General features: G+C 43.3%; 1 protein-coding gene across 1 annotated transcript; it reads left to right on the top strand.

Moving 5' to 3' along the window:
• Positions 1-286: 286 nt before the first annotated feature.
• Positions 287-6803, top strand: LOC123135489 (disease resistance protein Pik-2). Its single transcript, XM_044554573.1, has 3 exons — positions 287-1515; positions 1775-2527; positions 4655-6803. Exons 1-3 carry the CDS (start codon positions 370-372, stop codon positions 6563-6565), a joined length of 3810 nt encoding a protein of 1269 aa, XP_044410508.1. The 5' UTR covers positions 287-369; the 3' UTR covers positions 6566-6803.
• The last annotated feature ends 14347 nt before the right edge of the window (positions 6804-21150 follow it).

Genomic DNA, 21150 nt, shown 5'->3' on the forward strand with positions numbered 1-21150 from the left:
TACTACTTGATCCGTTCAGCACTTGGTGTCATTTCCAGCAATAATCTTTCGTTCGTATAATTTGAAATCACTTTGCGAAAACAGCCTTGGCAAGAAAAGAAGTGCAATGACAGGTCTGCTGTTTTGGACAAAAGTAGATGCTTTGCCTGGCCTGCAAGGGCCATTGATGCACAAGCTCCAAATCTTATCTCCTTGCTGCTTTCTGCAAAGCATCAGATGCTCTCTCTGCTACTCCACGCGACCTAAAATAGGTGCATTGTACTCCAAGGTTAAGCTGCACGAAAGCCAAAGAATACTGCCAAAGATCAATATCTCCTGATCTAGCATAGCACCAACGCCTCTCATCACAACACGAAAACACTGAGAAGAATGGAGGCAACGGCGGTTAGCGTGGGCAAAGCCGTGCTTGATGGCGCGCTGGGCTACGCCAAGTCAAAGGCGGCGGAGGAAATCGCGCTGCAGCTCGGCGTCGAGCGCGATGTGGACTTCATCAAGGATGAGCTGCAGATGATGCAGTCATTCCTGATGACGGCGGATGAGGAGCAAAGCCAGAACAAGGTGCTCACCACCTGGGTGAAACAGATCGGGGTCCTAGCCTACAAGGTGGAGGACAACCTCATGGATTTTGGCCTCCACTCAGAGAAAAAGCCATTTATGTGGTGCATCCCCCGCAATCCGGGTGATCGACGCCGCATCGCCAAGGAGGTGAAGGAGCTGAGGGCCAAAGTGGAGGACGTGAGCAACAGGAACCTGCGCTATCGCCTCATCAAGGAGAGCTCAGGCTCCAAGTCTACCATGGCAGAGGAGCAGGCCAGCATTGCTACTGCGGCAATGTTTGGCATCAACGAAGCAAGGCTTGCTGCCTTGGAGCATACAAAATCATCAGAGGTGGACCTCCATCAGTTGATTACCAGCAAGGATGTGGACCTTAGGGTGATCGCCATGTGGGGAACCAGCGGTGATATCGGGAAGACGTCTGCTATCCAGGAGGTTTATGATGACCCAAAGGTACTGAAAAGGTTTGGATTCTGTGCTTGGATTAGGTTGATGCATCCTTTCAATCCACAAGAGTTCCTCCGCAGCTTGGTAAGGCAATTTTATGAAAATTCTCATGATGAGGTTGGAAAGCCATCTTTCAATCCACAAGAGTTCCTCAGGAGCTTCGTAAGGCAATTTTATGAAAACCCCCATGATGAGATTGGAAAGCCAGAACAAGAAACAAGTGTCGGGGCTAATGTTCTGGCCAAGATGGAGAAGATGGATCAAAGTGATTTAGTCCGTGTGTTTAATGCACAGTTGTGTAAGAATAGCTACCTGGTTGTCATAAATGACCTGGCCACAATAGAAGAGTGGCATTGCATTAAGAAGTACTTTCCCGACAACAAGAAACAAAGTAGAATCATCGTTTCCACGCAGCAAGCTGAAATTGCAAGGTTGTGCACAGAGAAACCGTACCAAGTTTCGGAGTTGAAGCAGTTGTCATGTGATCAAACTTTTTATTTGTTCCACAAGAAGGTAAATCTTTTTCTTGTCCTAGTTTCTGTTATAAATTCAGAGGAGCAAGTCAGCGTGGGCTGTGTTAGTGTGGCAATGTTTGACACCAATGAAGCAAGGCTACTGAAGGTGATACTCAATAATATTTGTTGGGTATATTGTTCTCAATAAAATTGTGCACATGAAAATCCTCAATATTTAAAGAGACATATGGGTAGTCTAGATGTGAAAGGGTGTAAAGCACAAGTGCATAAATTCTCATAGATCTTTTTTTGTTCAGGCTATGCATGAAGCATGTTCTACTGAGCCCATTTCCAACACGAACAATGTTACTACTATTGAGAAAAACACAGCAGTGCTCACCACCGAAATACATGTGGAAGATCAAGAACGTAACAATGCAAATGAAGAAAAAGTTCATAACTCAACTGCTGGAAAGAAGTTCGAACGCAGCAGGACACTGGCATTGACTGATGAAGTGCTTTGTGGGCGAGAAACAGAGAAATCTGTTCTTATCAAATTAGTTGACCAACCGGACAACAATCAAGGCTGTAAGGTGATCTCTGTTTGGGGAATGGGGGGTCTTGGAAAAACCACTCTTGTCCGAAGCATCTACCAAAGCCAGCAGCTTGGTGGCTGGAAGCGTGCATGGGCCACTGCATTGCGTCCCTTTAACCCTGAAGTACTCCTTAGAGATTTGGCTTTGCAGCTTCAGAATACTATTCAAGAAGGTCCTGCCGGATCAGCAGCAACTACTGGAGCGCAAAAGAAAAGCATATCAGTGATGAAACTTCAAGAGTTGAAGGATGAGCTAGCTCGGGTACTAAAATTGAAAAGGTGCCTTGTTGTTCTTGATGATATATGGTCCACTTCTGAATGGGATTTGGTCAAATCATGTTTGGATAATGCTGGAAGGATCATAGTCACCACAAGACAAAAAGATATTGCCAAACATTGTTCAAGAGAAGACAAGAACATGTACTGTCTTGAAGGTCTGAAAGATGATGCTGCACTTGACCTTTTCAAGAAGAAGGTATTTTTGTAACTAATACCATTTCTTCTCTTTCATATGAGTTTTGCTTCACATTATATTGGTATTGTAAGCTTGACATTTCTCTCAATTCAAAATTTAGAAGTATAAAAGCTGACATCTTCTTCGAAGAAAATGTTTAAACTCTAATAGTTCATACCAAAATATTAGTTCTAGGAAAATGTCCACCAATCGATTCAGGAAAATATAAGATCTGTACTAGCTTGCTGAGTTCCGCCCAAGCACCATGGTGGGTTCGGGTGACTGGGGGAGTGGAGCCTCCTGATCTGTACTAGCTTGCTGAATTCCGCCCAAGCACCATGGGTTGGCAAGTTTGTGGATGCTATCTAGAATATGTCGGTGGTGTTTTCGTAGATCCGTCGGAGGCCGGGGCAGCAGCAAGCATGTAGATACGCTGATGTGAGCTATGGCCAGCAGCTCGCTAGATCTGCGGGGCATCGTCTAGCTCCCAGGTTCACAGTGGCATCCACGACGTGGACGTGTTGCTGCTTTGTGTGCCCATGGAGGGGTGCATCGATGAACTTGTACCATTTCATCCTAGGGATGTGGCTCGAACACCTGTGTTGACTGGTACGTCAGTGCCTCGGCGGTGCATGGACGATGACCATGCTTTGGCTAGCTTGGGTTGTCTACATCATGAGGCGGTGGGAAAACGACATTTAGTGGTTCAGGAGTTTGTTCCAATAGATGCAAAGTGTGGCTTTGTGCGGCGGTGCGACATCCAGGTTGTCGACCGCGGTTGGTAGTTCAACATCTTTATGCCATGTCCGGGGCGTCTCACGTGCTCATTTTGGTCAAGCCAGGGCTTTCTCCTCATCATTGTGTGGGTCATGCCGTATTTAGCCTACTTGGTGGGAGGATATCCATGGTGTGGCGGGGGCGCACCTTTATCGATGGTGTGAGGTTGTGATTCAATGTTGTTGATGGGCTAACTTCTTTTCTCAAGTTGGGGTGCGTGTGCGTGCTTCTGTTATGTGTGGACGGCATCAATGCCATTGTCAGTTTGGTGGAATCTCTGTTGTAATGAGCGACTAGTGATTTGTCCGCTGTTATCCTCTGTGTTGGTGTTTGGATGTACTTGCGTAGTCTTAGGCTTGTAAATTATTCTTTCTAATAATGCGATAAGATGCAAAGCTTTTGTCCTTTCTTCGAAAAAGTTACATAGAAAACTTGCAGTTTTTGTTCTGTGCAAGCAAATTTGAAGAGTTAAAGTAGCAATTTTGTGCTCTCAATTTTTCCCATATGCCACAGAAATACAACAAAGATTATGTTAGGATTGTAATTAGGTACGTCCTAACAATCAACTTACATTCTCTCTCGTTGATGTAAATGCTTTGCCTCCTTAGTTTAGTTGCAGCGTCAAATATTCTCACTATACTTAATGAGTCATACTTGTCTATTTAATGGAAGCTGGTGAAGTAGCTAAATTACTTTGTTAGGTGTGAGTCTTTTTAATTTGCCGGTATTGCTTGGAGTCGAGCAATAATAGTTCTTTTGCTTGTACTGTTTTTAGTGAATCTTGTCACAAAATTAATTAAAACTGTCAACCAGTCATCAGGTTTGTTACCAGGCTTATGTGCACAAATTTCAACCTTGTTATCCTCAAATTTATTTATTTATTTATTTAAGCAAAATTATCAATATTTAAAAAAAATGTAATTCTGCGCAAGGTACTTGAAAATTTGTATTCTTGATTTCTTCAGAGTTTCTTGAAAGTACATTTTTCTACCCGGAGCATGTGCTCCCATGTGCATATTTGGATTATCCCACTCGTGCTCTCAAGTGCACATTTGTATTGTAGCAGTATCTAGGATGACAATGTTTAGTGCACACCTGAGATACAAGGTAATTAGAATGCTGTGAGTTCTCACTATGAAGAGAATTTATTTTCATATCACTTCTAAGTAATAGTAACAAAAGGGAAATTTCGACAAAAATGTTAAATCAAAGTCGGACAGAATAATTTCATAACAGACTTCCCCCTTGTGTCACGGTTTCGCTTCCAGAATCTACAAGTTGAAGCTAGGACTATCAAGTTCACATTATTTAGTTAGCAACAGTAAATCTTGAATCTAGATAGTTAACTTTGTCAAATTCTATCTGCTGCAGGTGTTCAAGGACAATATTGAAGAAAAAGATTTAGTCCCAGCTATGATGGAGCAAGCAAGATTTATCCTGCATAAATGTGCTGGACTTCCCCTTGCAATATCAACTATTGGTGGATTCCTAGCTACTAAGCCAAAAAATTCTATTGAATGGAGAAAGATGCATGCCTGTATTAGCACAGAATTGGAGATAAATCCTGAACTTCGGACAATAAAGACAATTCTTATGAGGAGCTATGATGGTTTGCCATACCATCTCAAGTCTGCTTTCTTATACCTGGCCATATTTCCAGAAGATCACAGAATTAGGTGGGGTCGCTTGGTGCGGCGGTGGATTGCAGAGGGCTACTCAAGGGATATGCATGGCATGAGTGCAATTGAACTTTGTCGGAGGTACTTTGATGAGCTCCTGGATAGGAGTATGATCATGCCAGGGGAAGGGACAGACCAATACAGTCAGAAAATCAATTCTTGCCAACTTCATGATATGATCCGTCAAATATGTATCTCAAAGGCTAGGGAGGAAAACCTTGTTTTCACGCTGGAGGAAGGATGTTGTTTTAGCGACACACAAGGTGCAATACGCCATCTTGTCATAGGTAGCAACTGGAAAAGGGACAAAGATGTGCTGGAGAGCATGCTGGAATTGTCACATGTACGGTCATTGACCGTGTTTGGAGAGTGGAGATCATTTTTCATCTCCAACACTATGAGGTTTGTGCGAGTGCTTGACTTAGAAGACACACTGGGGTTAAGGGATCATCATCTTAATCAAATAGGGCAGCTCCATCATCTCAAGTACCTTTCTCTTCGAGGATGTCACAACATTTTATTCTTGCCTAATTCTTTCCGGAATTTGAGGCACCTCGAAACACTGGATGTTAGAGGTACACGTATATCTGAGTTGCCAACAATAATCACCAATCTTCGGAAGCTACAACACCTTCATGCAGATGATCATTGGCACTGTTTGCGTGTTAGGGGAGAGGATGGCATAGTTGATAAGTATCAACGTTACATTGATCGTATTTCCACATGTAAAAGATGCAGCGTTTTGTGTTCCAGAGGTCATATTTTCTTGAGACCACAAGTTTTAGATGCCGGCTTGAACAGGTATGATATATTCAATCTATACCGCTTCCAGGAGAGGAACCTAGATGGCATTATTCTTCCTAGAGGGATTGGCAAATTGAAGGCCCTTCACTCATTAGGTTACGCTGATGTTTCTGGGAGAAATGGAAATGCCACTGTAAAAGAGTTCGGAGAGCTTACTCAGCTACGTAAGCTTAAAGTGGGTGGTCTGAGCTACAGAAACATCAAGGAGTTATGGTCTGCCATTGCTGGTCATAATCAACTTCAATCTTTGTCAGTTGAAATAGGTAACCAGCATGAAGAGGGGAACGAGTTAGATGGCTGTTTGGGTGAGGGTTTGCTGCCACCAAGCAGCCTCGAGAGCCTCACTCTGCATGGCAAGCTAGTCAATGTAACAAAATGGATCCATAAGCTTCAGAATCTCTCCAAGTTGGTGCTACAGTTTAGCAAATTGGAGCAAGTTGATGCTATACAAACCCTCGGGGTGCTACCAAATATAGCGGTTCTACGCCTGCGCTATGACTCATTCAGGGGGACACAGCTCCATTTCCAGAGGTCATCTTTCCCTAGCCTCATGGTGCTGGAGCTCAGTTGGTTAGACATCCAGTCGGTGCTATTTGGAGAAGACACAATGCCCAAGATTGAGCTGCTACAAATTGGTGTGTGCGACGAGCTGAAGGACATCTCCGGGCTACCAGCCCTCAAAAGCCTCAAAGAAATTCAGTTTCCTAATGATGGTGACAGTTATTACAGTAAAATATTAGAGGTGCAGAGGGAACAGGTGGAGAGGCAGGTAGCGGAGCACGTGAGAGTGAACTATTAAACTCTTTGTGTGTGTGTGTGTGTGTGTGTGTGTGTGTGTGTGTGTGTGTGTGTGTGTGTGTGTGTGTGTATGTGTGTGTGTGTTTCCATGGGATTCTTATTATCGTACTTGTCCTGTATTCTACGTACTGTACGTACAGTAGGACTAGTCATTGATGTATCTGTTACAAAAACTGGGTCACTCGGGCCTATACAGCAGGATTGTAAGTCTGTAATGCAGCAGTGGTTTCACTTTAAAACGCACTACATAGAACTTATTTTGCTGTGCATTCATATAAAAATCAGAGACAGTACTTCAGGTTCAAGATTAGCCATGTACGGACGCAGCAGCTGGCTGAGTCGAACCAATATAACACGGTAACAGGTCGTAAAGTGACACGACTCTCTCACAGCCATCTCATTGTCTGAACCAAGCAGGTCGTGAGGAATATTCAGTTCATATGGAGTAGGAGTGTACTATGGATGTGTGCCGTGCCGATATAGGTAGGATTAGAGCCTGAAGCCACACCTCACGCTCTAACAGTATCTGTGCGGTAACCAGGTCCTTGCATCATTACTCTACCCTCAGTAGTTTTAAGGATTTCAAAGATCTTCCGTGATATTGTCTTCCGGAAACAGGCCAAATAGCATATAACTTGTCAGCTGATGTATTAGTCCAGTATGCCTTCTAGTACTGGCAACTCTTTTTTTTTTTTTGGAAGTATTGGCAACTTTTATGATGTACGTATTGGATACTTCATTCTCTTTTATTTTCGGTATGGACTATGGACAAATGTTGCAAATTTTTGGTTGGCTTGTCACTGTCATTAGTCAGAGGTGGAACTCTCATATCTGTAACATGGGAGGATGGCCAGGCAATAAATAAAAGAATTTAATTTGCATTTTGGTAGTTTCTGCAGCTCCACAGATCTGTATATTTCAATACTACACACCATTCTCTTCATATATTGTTCTATTTTTAAGGCCGGTCATATGTTGTTCCAAGATCACCAGCTTCCAGAGAATGACCAAATGTAGTAAAGCAACAATAGTCTGAACCTTCATAGGCTGCTAGCCAAGAAAATTCTATAAGACTGAAGTAGAGCAAGCAGCAGAGATATCATCCTCACAGACCTGTTCCTTTCTTTCGTAAGAAGATAGATAAAGATCATCATAGTATTCCGAGCTACAGAACAATTCCAGAACTAATTGCTGAATATTGGATATTATGACTGCAGCTATGTAGTACATCCCTTACCTCCCTTGCCAATTGCATGTTAAGGAGGAAGAGGATGGACTACGTGCACATGTATGAGTGGCAAAGCACTGTCAGCAGCACAACCCAGAGAAAAGGCAGAGGTTTGACTTTGACACAACACCAATAACCTGGACATGTTAACCCCTGAGAAAAAGATGCATGTATCATGTAGTATGTATGTTTGATCTCGACAGTGGATTTTGCTATTTCACTACTTTTTCTCTCTGGTGGTAGGTAACCCCTGAGAAAAAGATGCATGTATCATTTAGCACGTCATCGTATCGGATGCAGTTTTGCAAGTTCAGCTGGTATTATTCACTGCTTTCCGTCGTAGTATCACCGGGCATTGCAGCTGGAAACGGATGTTGCCCGGCTGTTGTGCTCTGCTAAATGAACTGACGCCAAAAAAGGACAGCGGCAACAAAGAACGACAGAGTCCATTTATTCAGACTTAGGTATGGTGCAGGCCTTGAAAAGCGCTGAACCGAAGTGGCAGCTCCATTAGTTGCTGCGTGAGGCGTGAGCAATACTACCTCGCACTTTAATTTCATTAGTTACCCACAAAAAAAATGGGCAGATACATTTATTAAGTTCCACAATTCAACAGAGGACCCCATGTATTGAGGTTTGTAACTCTATTGTCTCAGAATAAACTACTCCACTGTAAACTAATATAAGACCTTTTAGATCACTAGAAGCGCCTTAGAATAGTGATCTAAAACATCTTATATTTGTATCCAGAGTATTAATCTCGCAAAAAAGAAAATCCAGCACATATCCAAGCTCTCACTTTCCTCTTTGTTTCTCTGAAAGTAAAAGGTGGCAGTACTCGCGTCAGTAGCCTCCGGCAGCCTAATTTTCAAGCCAACGCAGTTATGCAAATACTAGTTAAAGCGGAGGAATACGCCTTGACGTTTCTAAAGCGTAAACGCTTATCCCCCAGATATGATTTGCTTCACTCCACGGGAGCGGGAGCAATGGATAGCATCACTGTAATCACCCACCCCCAAATCAGAAATCTGCCTGCCAAAGTCTGCCATTGGGCCGGCGGCGAAGAGCTAGGCCCTACGACGGAGCCTGCCGGGCGATGGGGTGCGGTGGGAGTCGGACAGGCGTGCGGTGGCGGCGGTCTGGATGGCGTCGTCGCTCCGGTGGTTATATTCCAGCGGCGTCGCCCGTCCGAGCGAGACGGCGCCCAGAAGCGTGGGTGGGGTTGCGGCGGCGGGCCGACCAACACGACAGTGGCGGTGAACCTTTAAAAGGTACCAGTGGCATTTATTGGGCAGTCATTACTAATTACTCGTAGTCGCGCCATTCATGATTCATGAAGTGATTTTAAATCAAATTGGTTGATTTGGGTTTTGAATTACTCGCTCGTAATGGTCGAGTAGAATCCCCGGGCACCATCATAAAGTCCTTTGGGGATGTATAACCAACAGATCAATATCTATCCCCTCAATGAAGTTAGCACATTACAAAATGTAATGCTCTTTGCATTTCGCAAGTTAAGTAGTAGTACTCTATTTGTAAACTAATATAGGATCTTGTGAGTATATTGCAACTAGAACCGGATGGTAGCTGCTATTCCACTAAGTACTAACCAACGGAAACAGAAAAAGAAAACTACTACTTTATCCATTCAGCACTAGGTGTCGTTTCAAGCTCTAATCTTGGTTTGTATCCCCCGCAACCATTTTTGTGGTGCATCGCCAAGGAGGTGATGGAGGGCCAAAGGTGGAGGACATGAGCAACAGAACCTGCACTATCGCCTCATCAAGGAATGTTCACGCTGCAAGCCTACCGCGGCAGAGGGCTAGACCGGCATTGCCACTGCCGGAGTTATTTAGGCAAAACCATCACATTTGGGGCGTGTTATGAAATTGTCCAGCTTCTCAAAAACTTCCTAGATTCAGCTTCTCACATGGCTTCTCACTGAAAAGTGTTCGGCAACGCAGCTTCCAGTTTCTGTTGTTGGGGTCCAACTCGGAGGGATTGGCAGGTAGGGCTGGACCAAAAGCTTGTAGCTCGCGAGCTTAATGAGCGCTTGATAGTTCGGCTTGTTAAGCTCGTAGCTCGCTTCATAATGAACAGAGCCAATCATTGATTTTAGCTCATTAAATTTAACGACCTTAATGAGTTAGCAACAACACAACACATATTTTCATCCTACGTGACAAACTTTTTGTAGCACCTTAGCTCATCTATTTAATCTAATCGACATATGAGGCAACAAACTAATGTATTTCTTTTTGTAGTCACCATATTTCATCTTGAATACCATACCTACACATCCATCATGTATGTCATAACACATTATAATCTGTTAACGAGCGGTCACGAGCTTAACGAGCTTCAAACGAGCCGAGCCGAGCTGGCTTTTCTGCTCGTTAATCTTAACAAGCTTAACAAACCGAGCCTTAACGAGCATGAGCTTAACGAGTACGAGCCTAACAAGCCGAGCTGCTCCTTAATCCACCCCTATTGGCAAGCCAGGTTGGGGCCCAAATACAAACCTAGCCCCTCACCTTGCTCGTCTGTCTCCCCGATCCCCTCGACCCCTCCTCTTGTGCGCCGCCACCGACAGGGACGCATGACCCCCGCGCGCCCCTCTGCTTGTCGGATGACGATGGCGCCACCACCGTCGGCGCGAGCGCCCCATCCTCCTGTCCGCCCTCCTCCTCCCCGGCTCTCGTGCCCGCCGTCGTCATCAGCAGCAGCTGCAGATCCAGCAGCCCCGTGCCCATCACGACCTCCTCTGGCCATCTCCGTCCATTGTGCTCACGTCGGAGCTCCTCCGCCCGAGCACAACCACGCCGACGACCACAACATCTCACCTCTGCCTCACTTAGCTCCGGCAGTACCCTGTCATCTCTGGCCACCACTCATCGCCCTCCCACTTCGAGAGAGTTCGGAAAAGAAAATGGAACCAGTACGGTGAAAGTCACTCGGCGGTGGCAACCCGGCGTAATTCGCCTCAACTCCAACTTCGTTTTCAAGAATCGTCATTCGTTGACGTTGTTAACATGTATCGGATTTTGAACTTGCACCCGATAGCTTAATAGCGACCCATTATGGTGGTTGCCATGTGTCGGTTACCCTTAACGAAAATATTTCCATGACGCGTCATTTTCTGTCATGGAAGTGTACACTTCCTTGATTAAAAAGTGATTATTGCCATGGAACACATCTATGAAAGCACATGTATGATTATCTTGATTTTTTCATAAAATCGCCACGAATGTACATGGGTGACAGAAAACATGAACTATTATGACAAACACGCATCATTATGGATGTGTCCTTTTTTATAATGATCAGCCAATAGTGTGTATCAAATAAGAACTACTCAATATGTAAGGTGATGATTGGTTTAGTTAGCCTACTAGTGTCTCTTTGATAGACGTACGACAAAGTTAATACAGGAAGCTATGTTAACTAGAAGCTCTTGTATACAGAGAGAAACCAAGTTTCCACACAAGCATATCAAATAAACAAATTGTATGTATAAATAATTGAATCGATGACATGAAGAAACCAAGCTTCCAGACAAGCATACCAAATAAACAAATTGTATGTATAAATAATCGAATAGATGACATGTTATACTCGTCGGTAATCAATGTTATTCAATGCCAATTATGGAGCATGCACATATTGAGCACTTGTTACCGAACCTAACTTTCAACACGTTTACAAATAGTTCAGTTTATACTCTGGAAGATTCTATACATATGCTTACTTAATACTAAAATATACATGGACAAATGCACATACACACAAATATATATATATATATATATGTATAAACTATATACGTTGTGCAAAGTGAAAAAGTAACTCAAAGATAATTTTTGCTACATCCACAATTTAAATTTAGTGATACACATTACAAATATAACATATAACATTTCAATTAATAGTTAACAACATAGTTATCTGGTTCCAATAAAAATCATTATTATATGGTTAACTATGTCAACTATACAATAGAAATTATACTCGCTAATATTGTAATACAATATAAGTAAATTTAAATAAGTACAAATGTTTGATATAAAAGAAATTTTAATTTGCCCCGGGTCAAATGTACCATCCTAACAAATACACAAATTAGTAAGGCAAAGTAATACATATTACAAAATAGTTACAGAAAGGATTACGTCTAAATGTTCTAATGCAAAGTTTCCTGTCTTTTCTCTTACATGGTTTCTCAAACAAGTCAATAAGATTTCCTGCATTCTCTTGTGTCGTAACCGGCACCCTTAGGCCTTAGCCTATTAATCTTCTGAAGATTTTTTTTGTTTACCCAGGTGTTGAAGGCTCCTTGCAGGGTCGGCCCATAGGCCAGGCAAACGGGGCGCCCGCCCTGGGCCCCCAGGTGGCAGGGCCCCAGCCCAGAAATTCCTTCTCTAGTAAGTATAATGGGCCAAGGAAAGTACAAGGGAAAAATGAAGGCCCAAGGAACCGTGCTATGGAAAACCCACCAGGCAAAAGTCATGTCTATTCGCACTGGATCGTCATCGTTCTCATCCCTTCAGCTCCTCGACTCTTTCGCTTCCCCAAATCCCGACTCCTGAACAGCGCCACTCCTCGCATGCCTGATGCCTCTCAGATTACAAGGACACGGCCATGATACCTAGGGCGCAAATTGGCTCCCCGATGGTCCTCTCCTTCGTTTCTCAGGGCTTGTTCGGTTGGAAGGAATTTGAGTGGGGGGGGGGGGGTGGAATCCTCTATAAGTCAAAATCCACCTCAATCCCCTCCAAACCTCTCCAAATGAGGTTTAACCGAACATAGCCTCAACGATCTGGTCACTCCCCATCAACTAGAGTTGGAGAGATCAAGATGGTATGTGTTCTTGCTTCCCGTAACCTCGTCCCTTAATTCAAAGATTCATTGGTAATTAGCCCTACCCTCCGGCACTCACGAATCCACGTTGCACATTGTTCTGCTCTTCATTGGATCCAGATGTGAGAGAGTACTCATGCAGGAGATTGGAAGAGAAAGGGTAAATTTTATTCACTTAATGATGGCGGCGTCTTGTTCGTGCTAATTCCGGCTGCTGCGGCCTGTGGATCAAGCCATGTACATCCACATCAATCCGTTTCCAGGTTCTTCTGTAGCTCTATTAACGATTTTTATGCAGCATGTTTAGTGACATGTCTCCAAGAAAGTATGTCTTGGTAGCGATTAAAGGAAGGGATAAAAATGGATAGATCAACTGGTAGAATCCCAGAAAGGATCAATCGCTTAGTTTTCCCTTTTTTGGCGGGTAATGGCTAAGTTTTCCAAAAGTAGCAACTCTTTGCACTTGACGGTAGTAAATGTCGAAGAGCAAAAACTAACAATATTTATGCTGCTGATGATGATACCAATGAGGGTGATAATAGTTGTAGTAAACAAAAAACCTAGCTCATTCACCAAACTCAGAAATACCGTGTGTCGATGAACAACAATCATTCGTTGTTTGTCTTGTTTTGCAGGAAAAAAAAAAGATATTTCCATTGTAACAATTAGAAAAAGGAGCTGTTCTAGAGCTATATTGTTCCATCAATCTACACTATGTACTCGATATTTACTTTGCTTCTAATTTTTAAAATAAATAAAAATTGAGATTTTGTGTGTCAAGAAGGGCCCCATGTTCTTGTCTTGCCCCTGGCCCCGTTTATCTGTGGACCGGCCCCGGCTCCCTGTGTCATAGTACTGTGACAACGCGTTCCCTGCCATAATCTCCAAAGCGCTTTTTTCACAAAGGGACCCCACAATATCCCAAAAACCGGTTAATGCCACTGTCACATTTTGTATTCATAATGATTCACGTACCATCAACATCATAGTGAGGATACCATTCCTGGTATCTTTCATAACAAAAGCATCAGGTCTAAATATTAATTCCATTGCATTCTGCACCGATGCTCTAAATAAGTTGCGTTCCTAGTGATGTGCATGTGAGACCTGAGTATGACTCGTTGTATGGCAGGGGTCGGTTATCTGAAAAAGCTTGGAATATCGGCGCATATCGTGGTAAATAAAGGGAAAATTCCACGGGGGCTGCTATGCGTCCGCCGGCTCGTGGGCCGTCAGATATGGCGCATCGGCGCCCTCTATCACTGCAACATAGGTCTTGTTGTAGAAAATTTCTGCAACAGATGTCTTATTGCATAACCTTTTTTCAACTGAGGTTTTGTTGCAGATTATTTTCTACAACAGAGGCTTTGTTGTTGAATATCTCTTTTTGATCTTTTTTGCAACTGAGGTTTTGTTGCGGATTATTTTTTGCAATAGAGGCTTTGTTGCAGAATTTCTTTTTTCATCTTAGTCTTTTTGCAACATAGCTAATGTTACGGAAGAAATTTGTGCAACATTGATGATGTTGTAGAAGTTGGAAAAAATCATCGGAAGCAAGCAGCATGTCACGTGGGACGTTGGACACGTGTTGTGCAAGCAAGGCGGCGGGTGGGATCAAAGAAATCAGCCAGTTGAGGGGAATCGTTTCACAAATTCCACTCTGGTCAACTACCCCATCACATATAAAGAATCCCCTCTCATATACAAGGCTCCTCTTGGTGTGGAGTCGGGTCCATGGAAGAGGTCAATCTTGACGATCCATTGCGGAGGAACATCTACATCGCCCAGTGTATGTGGGAGGCCAATATGAGTGCCCACACGTTGACATGTGGCGTTTGCTATAATCTCCTCATGAATATTACCGAGGGACGTTTGGTACCCAATTACTCACGTGGCATTGAATATAACGACATTTGTTTGGATTGCAACTGTCTCGGATATGAAAAGCAGAGCAAGAGCAAATAGACACCATATTTTCCCCAACGTAAAAGTTATAGCAAAAAAAGCAGTCCACCACTAAATTTTGTACAACATCGATCTTAATTGTGGTGTTACCTCCATCTTAGTAAACCAAGATGACAAAACAATAATTATAGAATGGAGGAAGTACATACATTCAAATATGAATCCAACAACATAATTTTGGGTGACAGTTTGTGCTATTTTTGCTTAGTTATTTCCTTTACGATATCGATAAGCATGGAACAAAAGCAAAGATGCACTAAAGGTTCTGCTGGTACTCATAGTGAACGAAAGCTTCAAAATACTGTTCAAGAAGACCCTGCTGGAGCAACATCAACTGTAGCTAAAAAGAAAATCATAAGAGATATGGATGTTAAAAAGTCGAAAGAGGAGCTAGCTCGAGTAGTAATAGGAGGAGAAAAGAAAAAAGGAGGAGAAGGAAAAGAAAAAGAAAAAGAAAAAGAAAAGGTGCCTTATTGTTCTCGATGATATATTGTCCACTTCTGAATGAGATTTTGTGAAATCGTTTTTAGATAATGCTGGAAGGATCATAGTCACCACAAGAGAAAAAAATATATATAGCTGAACATTGTTCAAAAGTAGACAAGAACATGTACCATCTTAAAGGTCTGAAAGATGTTGCTGCACTTGAACTCTTCATACAGAAGGTATTTTTGCAATTAATATTGTTTCTTCCCTTTCATATAGGTTTGGCTTCATGTAATTAGCTTTGCCTCACATAAGATTATATTTCTAAGATTGACATTTCTCTCAGCATGAATGACTAACTCAGTGCTATTTCTACAAGTGATCAAGTCTCAAAGTATGAACACCCTAACATGGCTGCTGTCTCAAAGTAACGCCACCACACTCTTTTCAAATAGCAGTGCATTCTTTCTCTTGCTGTTGTGAAAACCACCAGAATCCGGAAAGATTGGGAATAGAGGCCACAATCAGGACCTTCCTGTTATCTCATATATATAGTGAATTACATGAGACGTCCATGGGAAACAATCTCAATTACAATCCCTCTCATAATGGCCTGATATCTCCAATTACACAGGCGCTAAGTATGGGAAGGGATAACAGAATATCCTTGATATTCTGTTTGCCTAACAGTATGGTCAAGCATAACAATTAAGGCTTCAATTTGACGAAATTTCAGAAGTTGCAAGCCAAAAATGTCTAAATCATTCAGTAGAGCAAGTAGCAGAGATATCATCCTCACATACTCGTTCCTTTTTCTCTCTAACAAAAGTATCATCCTGAAAATTACACAAACCTCTGAGACCAAGATAGATAGGACCGTGAATTACAGAGCAATTCTGGACTTATGACAGAATCTTCAAAGCCAGGTTATTATCAGGTGAAGCTTATATTATGACTGAATCTTTCTAGTGCATCCTCTTAGAGTATCTACAGCCGCGTGCCTCAAACCCGTCTCATACGCCCGGACGGCCTGCCCAGTCACTGATCGGTCACGTTTTTTCGACCCAGTTGGACGCCTCAAACGGGACTCAAACACCCGGGCTGACCGGCACCCCTCATATCCAGCCCAAATATGAAAGCACCCGGGGCACGCCTGCCACGTCGGACCCAGCTCATGCTGGCCCACCCGACCCCACTTATATTCGTCCCCATCCGCTCCCCGGAGCAAACCCTAGCCACTTCACTTTCTCCTCCTCCATCCCCTCCACACCCGAGCTCAACTCCGGCAGTTTTCGGCCTTCTCCGCCATGGCAGGCAGCTGATCGGACTCTGACCAGTCCGGATCCATCGACTGGGGTGTCATCTCGTGTGGATTGGAGGAGGCAATGGCAGTCCGCATTGCACTCTGCCGCTCCCGGGAGGACAGCGCATGGCCGACGGACGGATCCGACCGACCGACGCCATATTGTCGGCTCACCGGGTGCTCGGGTCCTCTGGTGCTAGATCCTCACGGTCCCGCCAGTCGAAACACCTCTCCTTCCCTATCACCAGTCAGGTAGGCTACGAGTCCCATCGGGAATGGGTGGCCCGCCGTGGGAAGGAGGATAAGGGCCGCTGAGGCCCGTATCGTGGCGGAAAATGGCGGTGGCGGAGGCGGCTGATGCGGCGGCGCGGGTGGCCACAGAGGAGGAAGCCATCCGCACCCGCATTGTGAAGAAATGGCAGCAGAGGAACATGCGCGCCCTCGCCTGAGAGCAGAATCGGGCGGTCGTGCCATGGCCGGACTGCCACCGAAGGAGGAAAAGGAGGAGAACGGTGGCGAGGACAGCTCCAGCGACGAGCAGATCCGGCTCGATCCGTAGTGCGTCTTCGAGCGGTACTTCCGCGGGAAGGACGGCAAGGGCGCCGGGAAGGGCAAGGGCAGGCGTGGATGAACTCCACCATAGCCAAACATTCCAAATTTTGGTAATCCGATGTCATGTTAGTTAGTAGTGATGGAGTAGCCGGAGATGTGTGTGCATCGACGTAGTTGCATGAGTTTGTATGGATTTGAGATAGGGTAGTTGAGGTGTCCGGATGTGGATTACATTATTTAAGGGGTGCGCGATCAGTGTCTGCTGGCGTTTGAGGGGGCGGATTTGCTGAGTCCAGCTGTAGATGCTCTTACTTCCCATGACAATTGCATGTTCAGGAGGGAGCGGATGGATTAGACATGTATGACAGGCAAACCACTATCTGCAGTACAACTCTGAGAAAAAGCAGTAATTCCCTTTTTAGTTGAATTTTTACTTATACTCCTATAAAGCATCGAGGACTTGGGCATGTTTATCCCTGAGAAAACTATAAGTTGCCCGCACTGAAGTTAATTTCACAAGTCGACCTTGATCCGGGGGTAACTCGCAGCTTGAGTTTAGTTTACTTACGAAGCTGTGATTTTGCATTTCCTTTCATGTTTATCACTCAAGTTAGGCCGTTATGAAATCGATGCAGTTCTTAATTTTCGTTAGTGTCTTATTGGTTTCTTATCTGAAGCCCAAAAAAGGACAGCACCAACAGACAATGACATGGCACATTTATCCATCGAATCGAATGCAGTTGTGACGTTTCGTTAGTATTATTATTCATTGCTTTACGTTGCGGCGACATCGAGTATACAATACATACATACACAGAGACACTGTAGCTGGAAACGGATGTTGGCTTGGCGAACTGAAGCCAAAATGAAAGTGCAGCAGCAAGGGAACAACAATGGCGCTTAATTTCCGCTCCTGATTCTCGAATAGCTGGCGTTTCTTTTAATAAAAAGAATATGGCAACAGCCGTGCCTTTTTCTGCTGTCGGTGGGACTACTTTTCAGAAATTCAACGGAATTGGATCAAATAAGATACGTTTGCTGCCACCGTACTCATGTACGGCTGCCTCGATCTAATTCTTTGATATCCATACACCTAAAAAAAATCTGGTTTCTTTTCTGTTTTCAAATTCTTTCGAATTTACCTGTAAGAAGCCCGGGATGGTTTGGATTGGTTGTAATTTTTCATGCGCCCACCGGTATTTTGTCCGAGCAGATCAGGCCTATGTTTTACGTAATACTACCTGCTTCACCATGCAACTTTTGATCATTAGTACACGCAACATGGAAAAAAAAGTTTATCAGGAAAGCTGCGAGACATGGTCGTTAGGGTTTAAGTGACGACGGAGTTCGTTTACTCGGATAGCTCAGACGGATGTTAAGCAGACCCTGGAGTGCAGATGTGAAGCAGAGCAGAGCAGGGGAAACAGAGGCAAGGAACAGAGCAGTACTGATGAAGCTCTCGGCCGGTGCACCCAGGTTTCTTTGTTGACTTGCTCCTCTATGCTACTCCCTCCGTCCCATAATATAAGAGCGTTTCTGAAACTAGTGTAGTGTTAAAAACGTTCTTATATTTTGAGACAGGGGGAGTAGTACCTAGTATGCATACAACGAGCATATTATTATTTTGGGACAGAGGGAGTAGGATCGATTAGTAGTACTATGTGCGTCCACAAAATGCTGTGGAAATTTCTTGCTGAGGAGGGTGATATTATACTGGTTTTGTAGCAGCTCTTCTACAAGAACAACGTAAATGGCCGTGCGTAAAGTGTTCAGAGAGATGCATCTAGGATAAAATGATGCTGAGCTCTCTCGGTAAAAATGGTAAGATTCGCCATGCTTGGGTCTGCGAAGAACACGATGGTGACCTGGCTAGATGGTCTGGCCATCTGTTGTTTCCAGTCACAAGAAAACATGCTTGCCAGGCTCTGAAACAACTACTACCTCATTTTGAGCTGCTGAAACAACAAGTGAACAACAACTTCAACTGCTGCTGAGAAAACAGAGTTTGTTTTGTTCGATAACAGAAAACAGAGCAAAGGATAACAGCTCAGAGGAAGGGAGTAGCAGCAAGCGGCATCGGCCGAAAATGCCACGGCCCAACTCGGCCAGTGTTTCCTTCCTAGCCCAGTGTTACATTTCAATGTCGCATGGAACATATCCATTTTTTTTTCTTTCAAACCATTAACGCAGGAACATACAATGTGCCCTTGGACCCGATGTCAAAAATACATGCTGCAGGTTCTCAAATTTTTGAAATTAATTGGGAGCAGATATGCATCTACTCACAGCTCCAGAAACCAATATAACAAATTCAGTTCTGACAATGTCAGCGTGCGCAATTCATGGTCCAATTCGAAATGCGTACTATTCATACCATGATTTGTACTTACTGTTGTGCCAAGTTGTGAATCAAGTCTATAACTAATATTTCACCACACAAAAGATGTATATTGTGCCGGTGTACTAACTTGCTTTCATAAAGAAAAATCTGAACATTTTATCACGGGCTTTTAGCATGTGTGTATCGGTTGCACAAGAACTCCGGATGCACATAGTGCGTCTTTGGTGTACACTGTGCTTAAGACTCTGCTTTCTTGGTCGTTTCCTCGCTCTGCGGGTTAGTGCCATGTGCCACTTGCAGATAACTGTGCTTCACTCCTTTTGCTGTGCACTGCTTTGCAGTTTGTTCAGGCTAAACAATTGTGCATGCATTTGCTTTCTTTGAAAACGTAACTAACAGAGGTCCATATAGGGCAGTTTGTTCATTTTTATTAGCCCTACTTGTCGTCACTTTCATCGTTTTCGCAAATCGGTTTGGAGATAAATGTTTTCAATGCAGCATTCACGCGATGTGCCTTGAAAACTGTAGTTAAAAACTGTGAGCTTTTGGCTCTGTCATGGGGCCTCCATGTGCTTTGCTCCTTTTCTACGAGCAAGATGCAAATTTAAAAAGGTACACTTGCCGTCCATCCAGAAAAAGCCAGAGGGACAAACACACGGGTAGTGGGTGTGCGTCGGTCGCAGCGCGCAGGATTAGATTGGTCAAGAGCGTCGATCCAAGCTCGGTTGATGTGAAGAGATGCTAGATCGGGGCATTCTATTGGCCATTTGCCTCAACCTCGGGTGATGCAAAAAGATGCTCACTGTCTGGCTGGTGAGAAAGGTCATGCCCTCCCCCGTCGTTTCACACTTGAAAGCGAATGCATGAATACTTCTCTAGTAGTTTCTTGATTTGTGCCTCAAAAAAAGGTAATTTTCTGGTGGTTTTGTTGGTAAACTCTAGCACGCGAGAAATGTGATGATGTGGCAGAAAATAGTAAATACATAGAGAGCATAATGCTATTTTTTGAATACAGGAATAATGTTGTACTCGCATAAACCGAAAGTGACCTTCTGATCACGAGCTCATATGCACCCTCGATGAACAGTAAATTTGAAACAAATAGTAGAAAAAAGATCTGATTTTTTTGCCAAAAAACATTGACGAATGTTCTACAGGTGTGAAAAGTTTCATGGAGAAAAAATGTTCCAAAATGCTTCCATGAAAAAAAAATCAATGCTCCAAAAGGCTTTAAAAAACAGAATTTTTGGAACATCAATTTTGTTTTTTTACGGAAGCATTTGGGAATGTTGTTTCTTCATGAAAAATTGCATGCATGTTGAGAATTCATCAATCTTTGTTCCCAATTCAAATTCAAATTGTTTTGACTTTTTCACTATTTTTTTTAATTTTACTGTTCATGAGAGAGCATATGAGCTCGTGAGCAGAAACTTCATTCCCATATAAACCTACAACTCTTCCACACGCTACAAGATGCAAAGAGAAAGCATTCCATCACTTCCTATAGACGACCGAGGTGCGCGCTATTAGAGTAGTTATATGATAGGTTGTTAGTTGATGACATGGATAATTTTGAAATTAAGGGAAGTGAAGAGAAAAATATATAGTGTGAATTTAAGCTAAATGAAGAAAATATTTTTTGGGTGGCAAAGGAGTGAGGTGAAATGGGCTCTAGGATGAACAACAAATACATAAAAAATGTAATAATGCAACAATGGAAAGATATAAAATGTGCCAGGCTTTCTAGTTGCTTGTATATTTCGATTTACAACACAAATTTGTGCTCTGAGAAACAAAGCATGCTCGGAAAACTAATCTAGGCTATAATTTAGTTTTTCCATCCTTTTGCCATGAAGTTTTTTTCAACCAAACAAAATGCCCAGCCTTTAAAAAACAAGATTTTTAATATTTTTT

This window comes from Triticum aestivum, chromosome 6B (assembly GCF_018294505.1).
Source record: "Triticum aestivum cultivar Chinese Spring chromosome 6B, IWGSC CS RefSeq v2.1, whole genome shotgun sequence".
Classification (NCBI taxonomy): Eukaryota; Viridiplantae; Streptophyta; class Magnoliopsida; order Poales; family Poaceae; genus Triticum; species Triticum aestivum.

Coding starts and splice junctions, on each gene's coding strand:
- LOC123135489 (XM_044554573.1), top strand. CDS start 370: ATGGAGGCAACGGCGGTTAGCGTGGGCAAAGCCGTGCTTGATGGCGCG. Junction 1,516..1,774: donor TTTATTTGTTCCACAAGAAG/GTAAATCTTTTT, acceptor TTTTTTGTTCAG/GCTATGCATGAAGCATGTTC. Junction 2,528..4,654: donor TTGACCTTTTCAAGAAGAAG/GTATTTTTGTAA, acceptor TATCTGCTGCAG/GTGTTCAAGGACAATATTGA.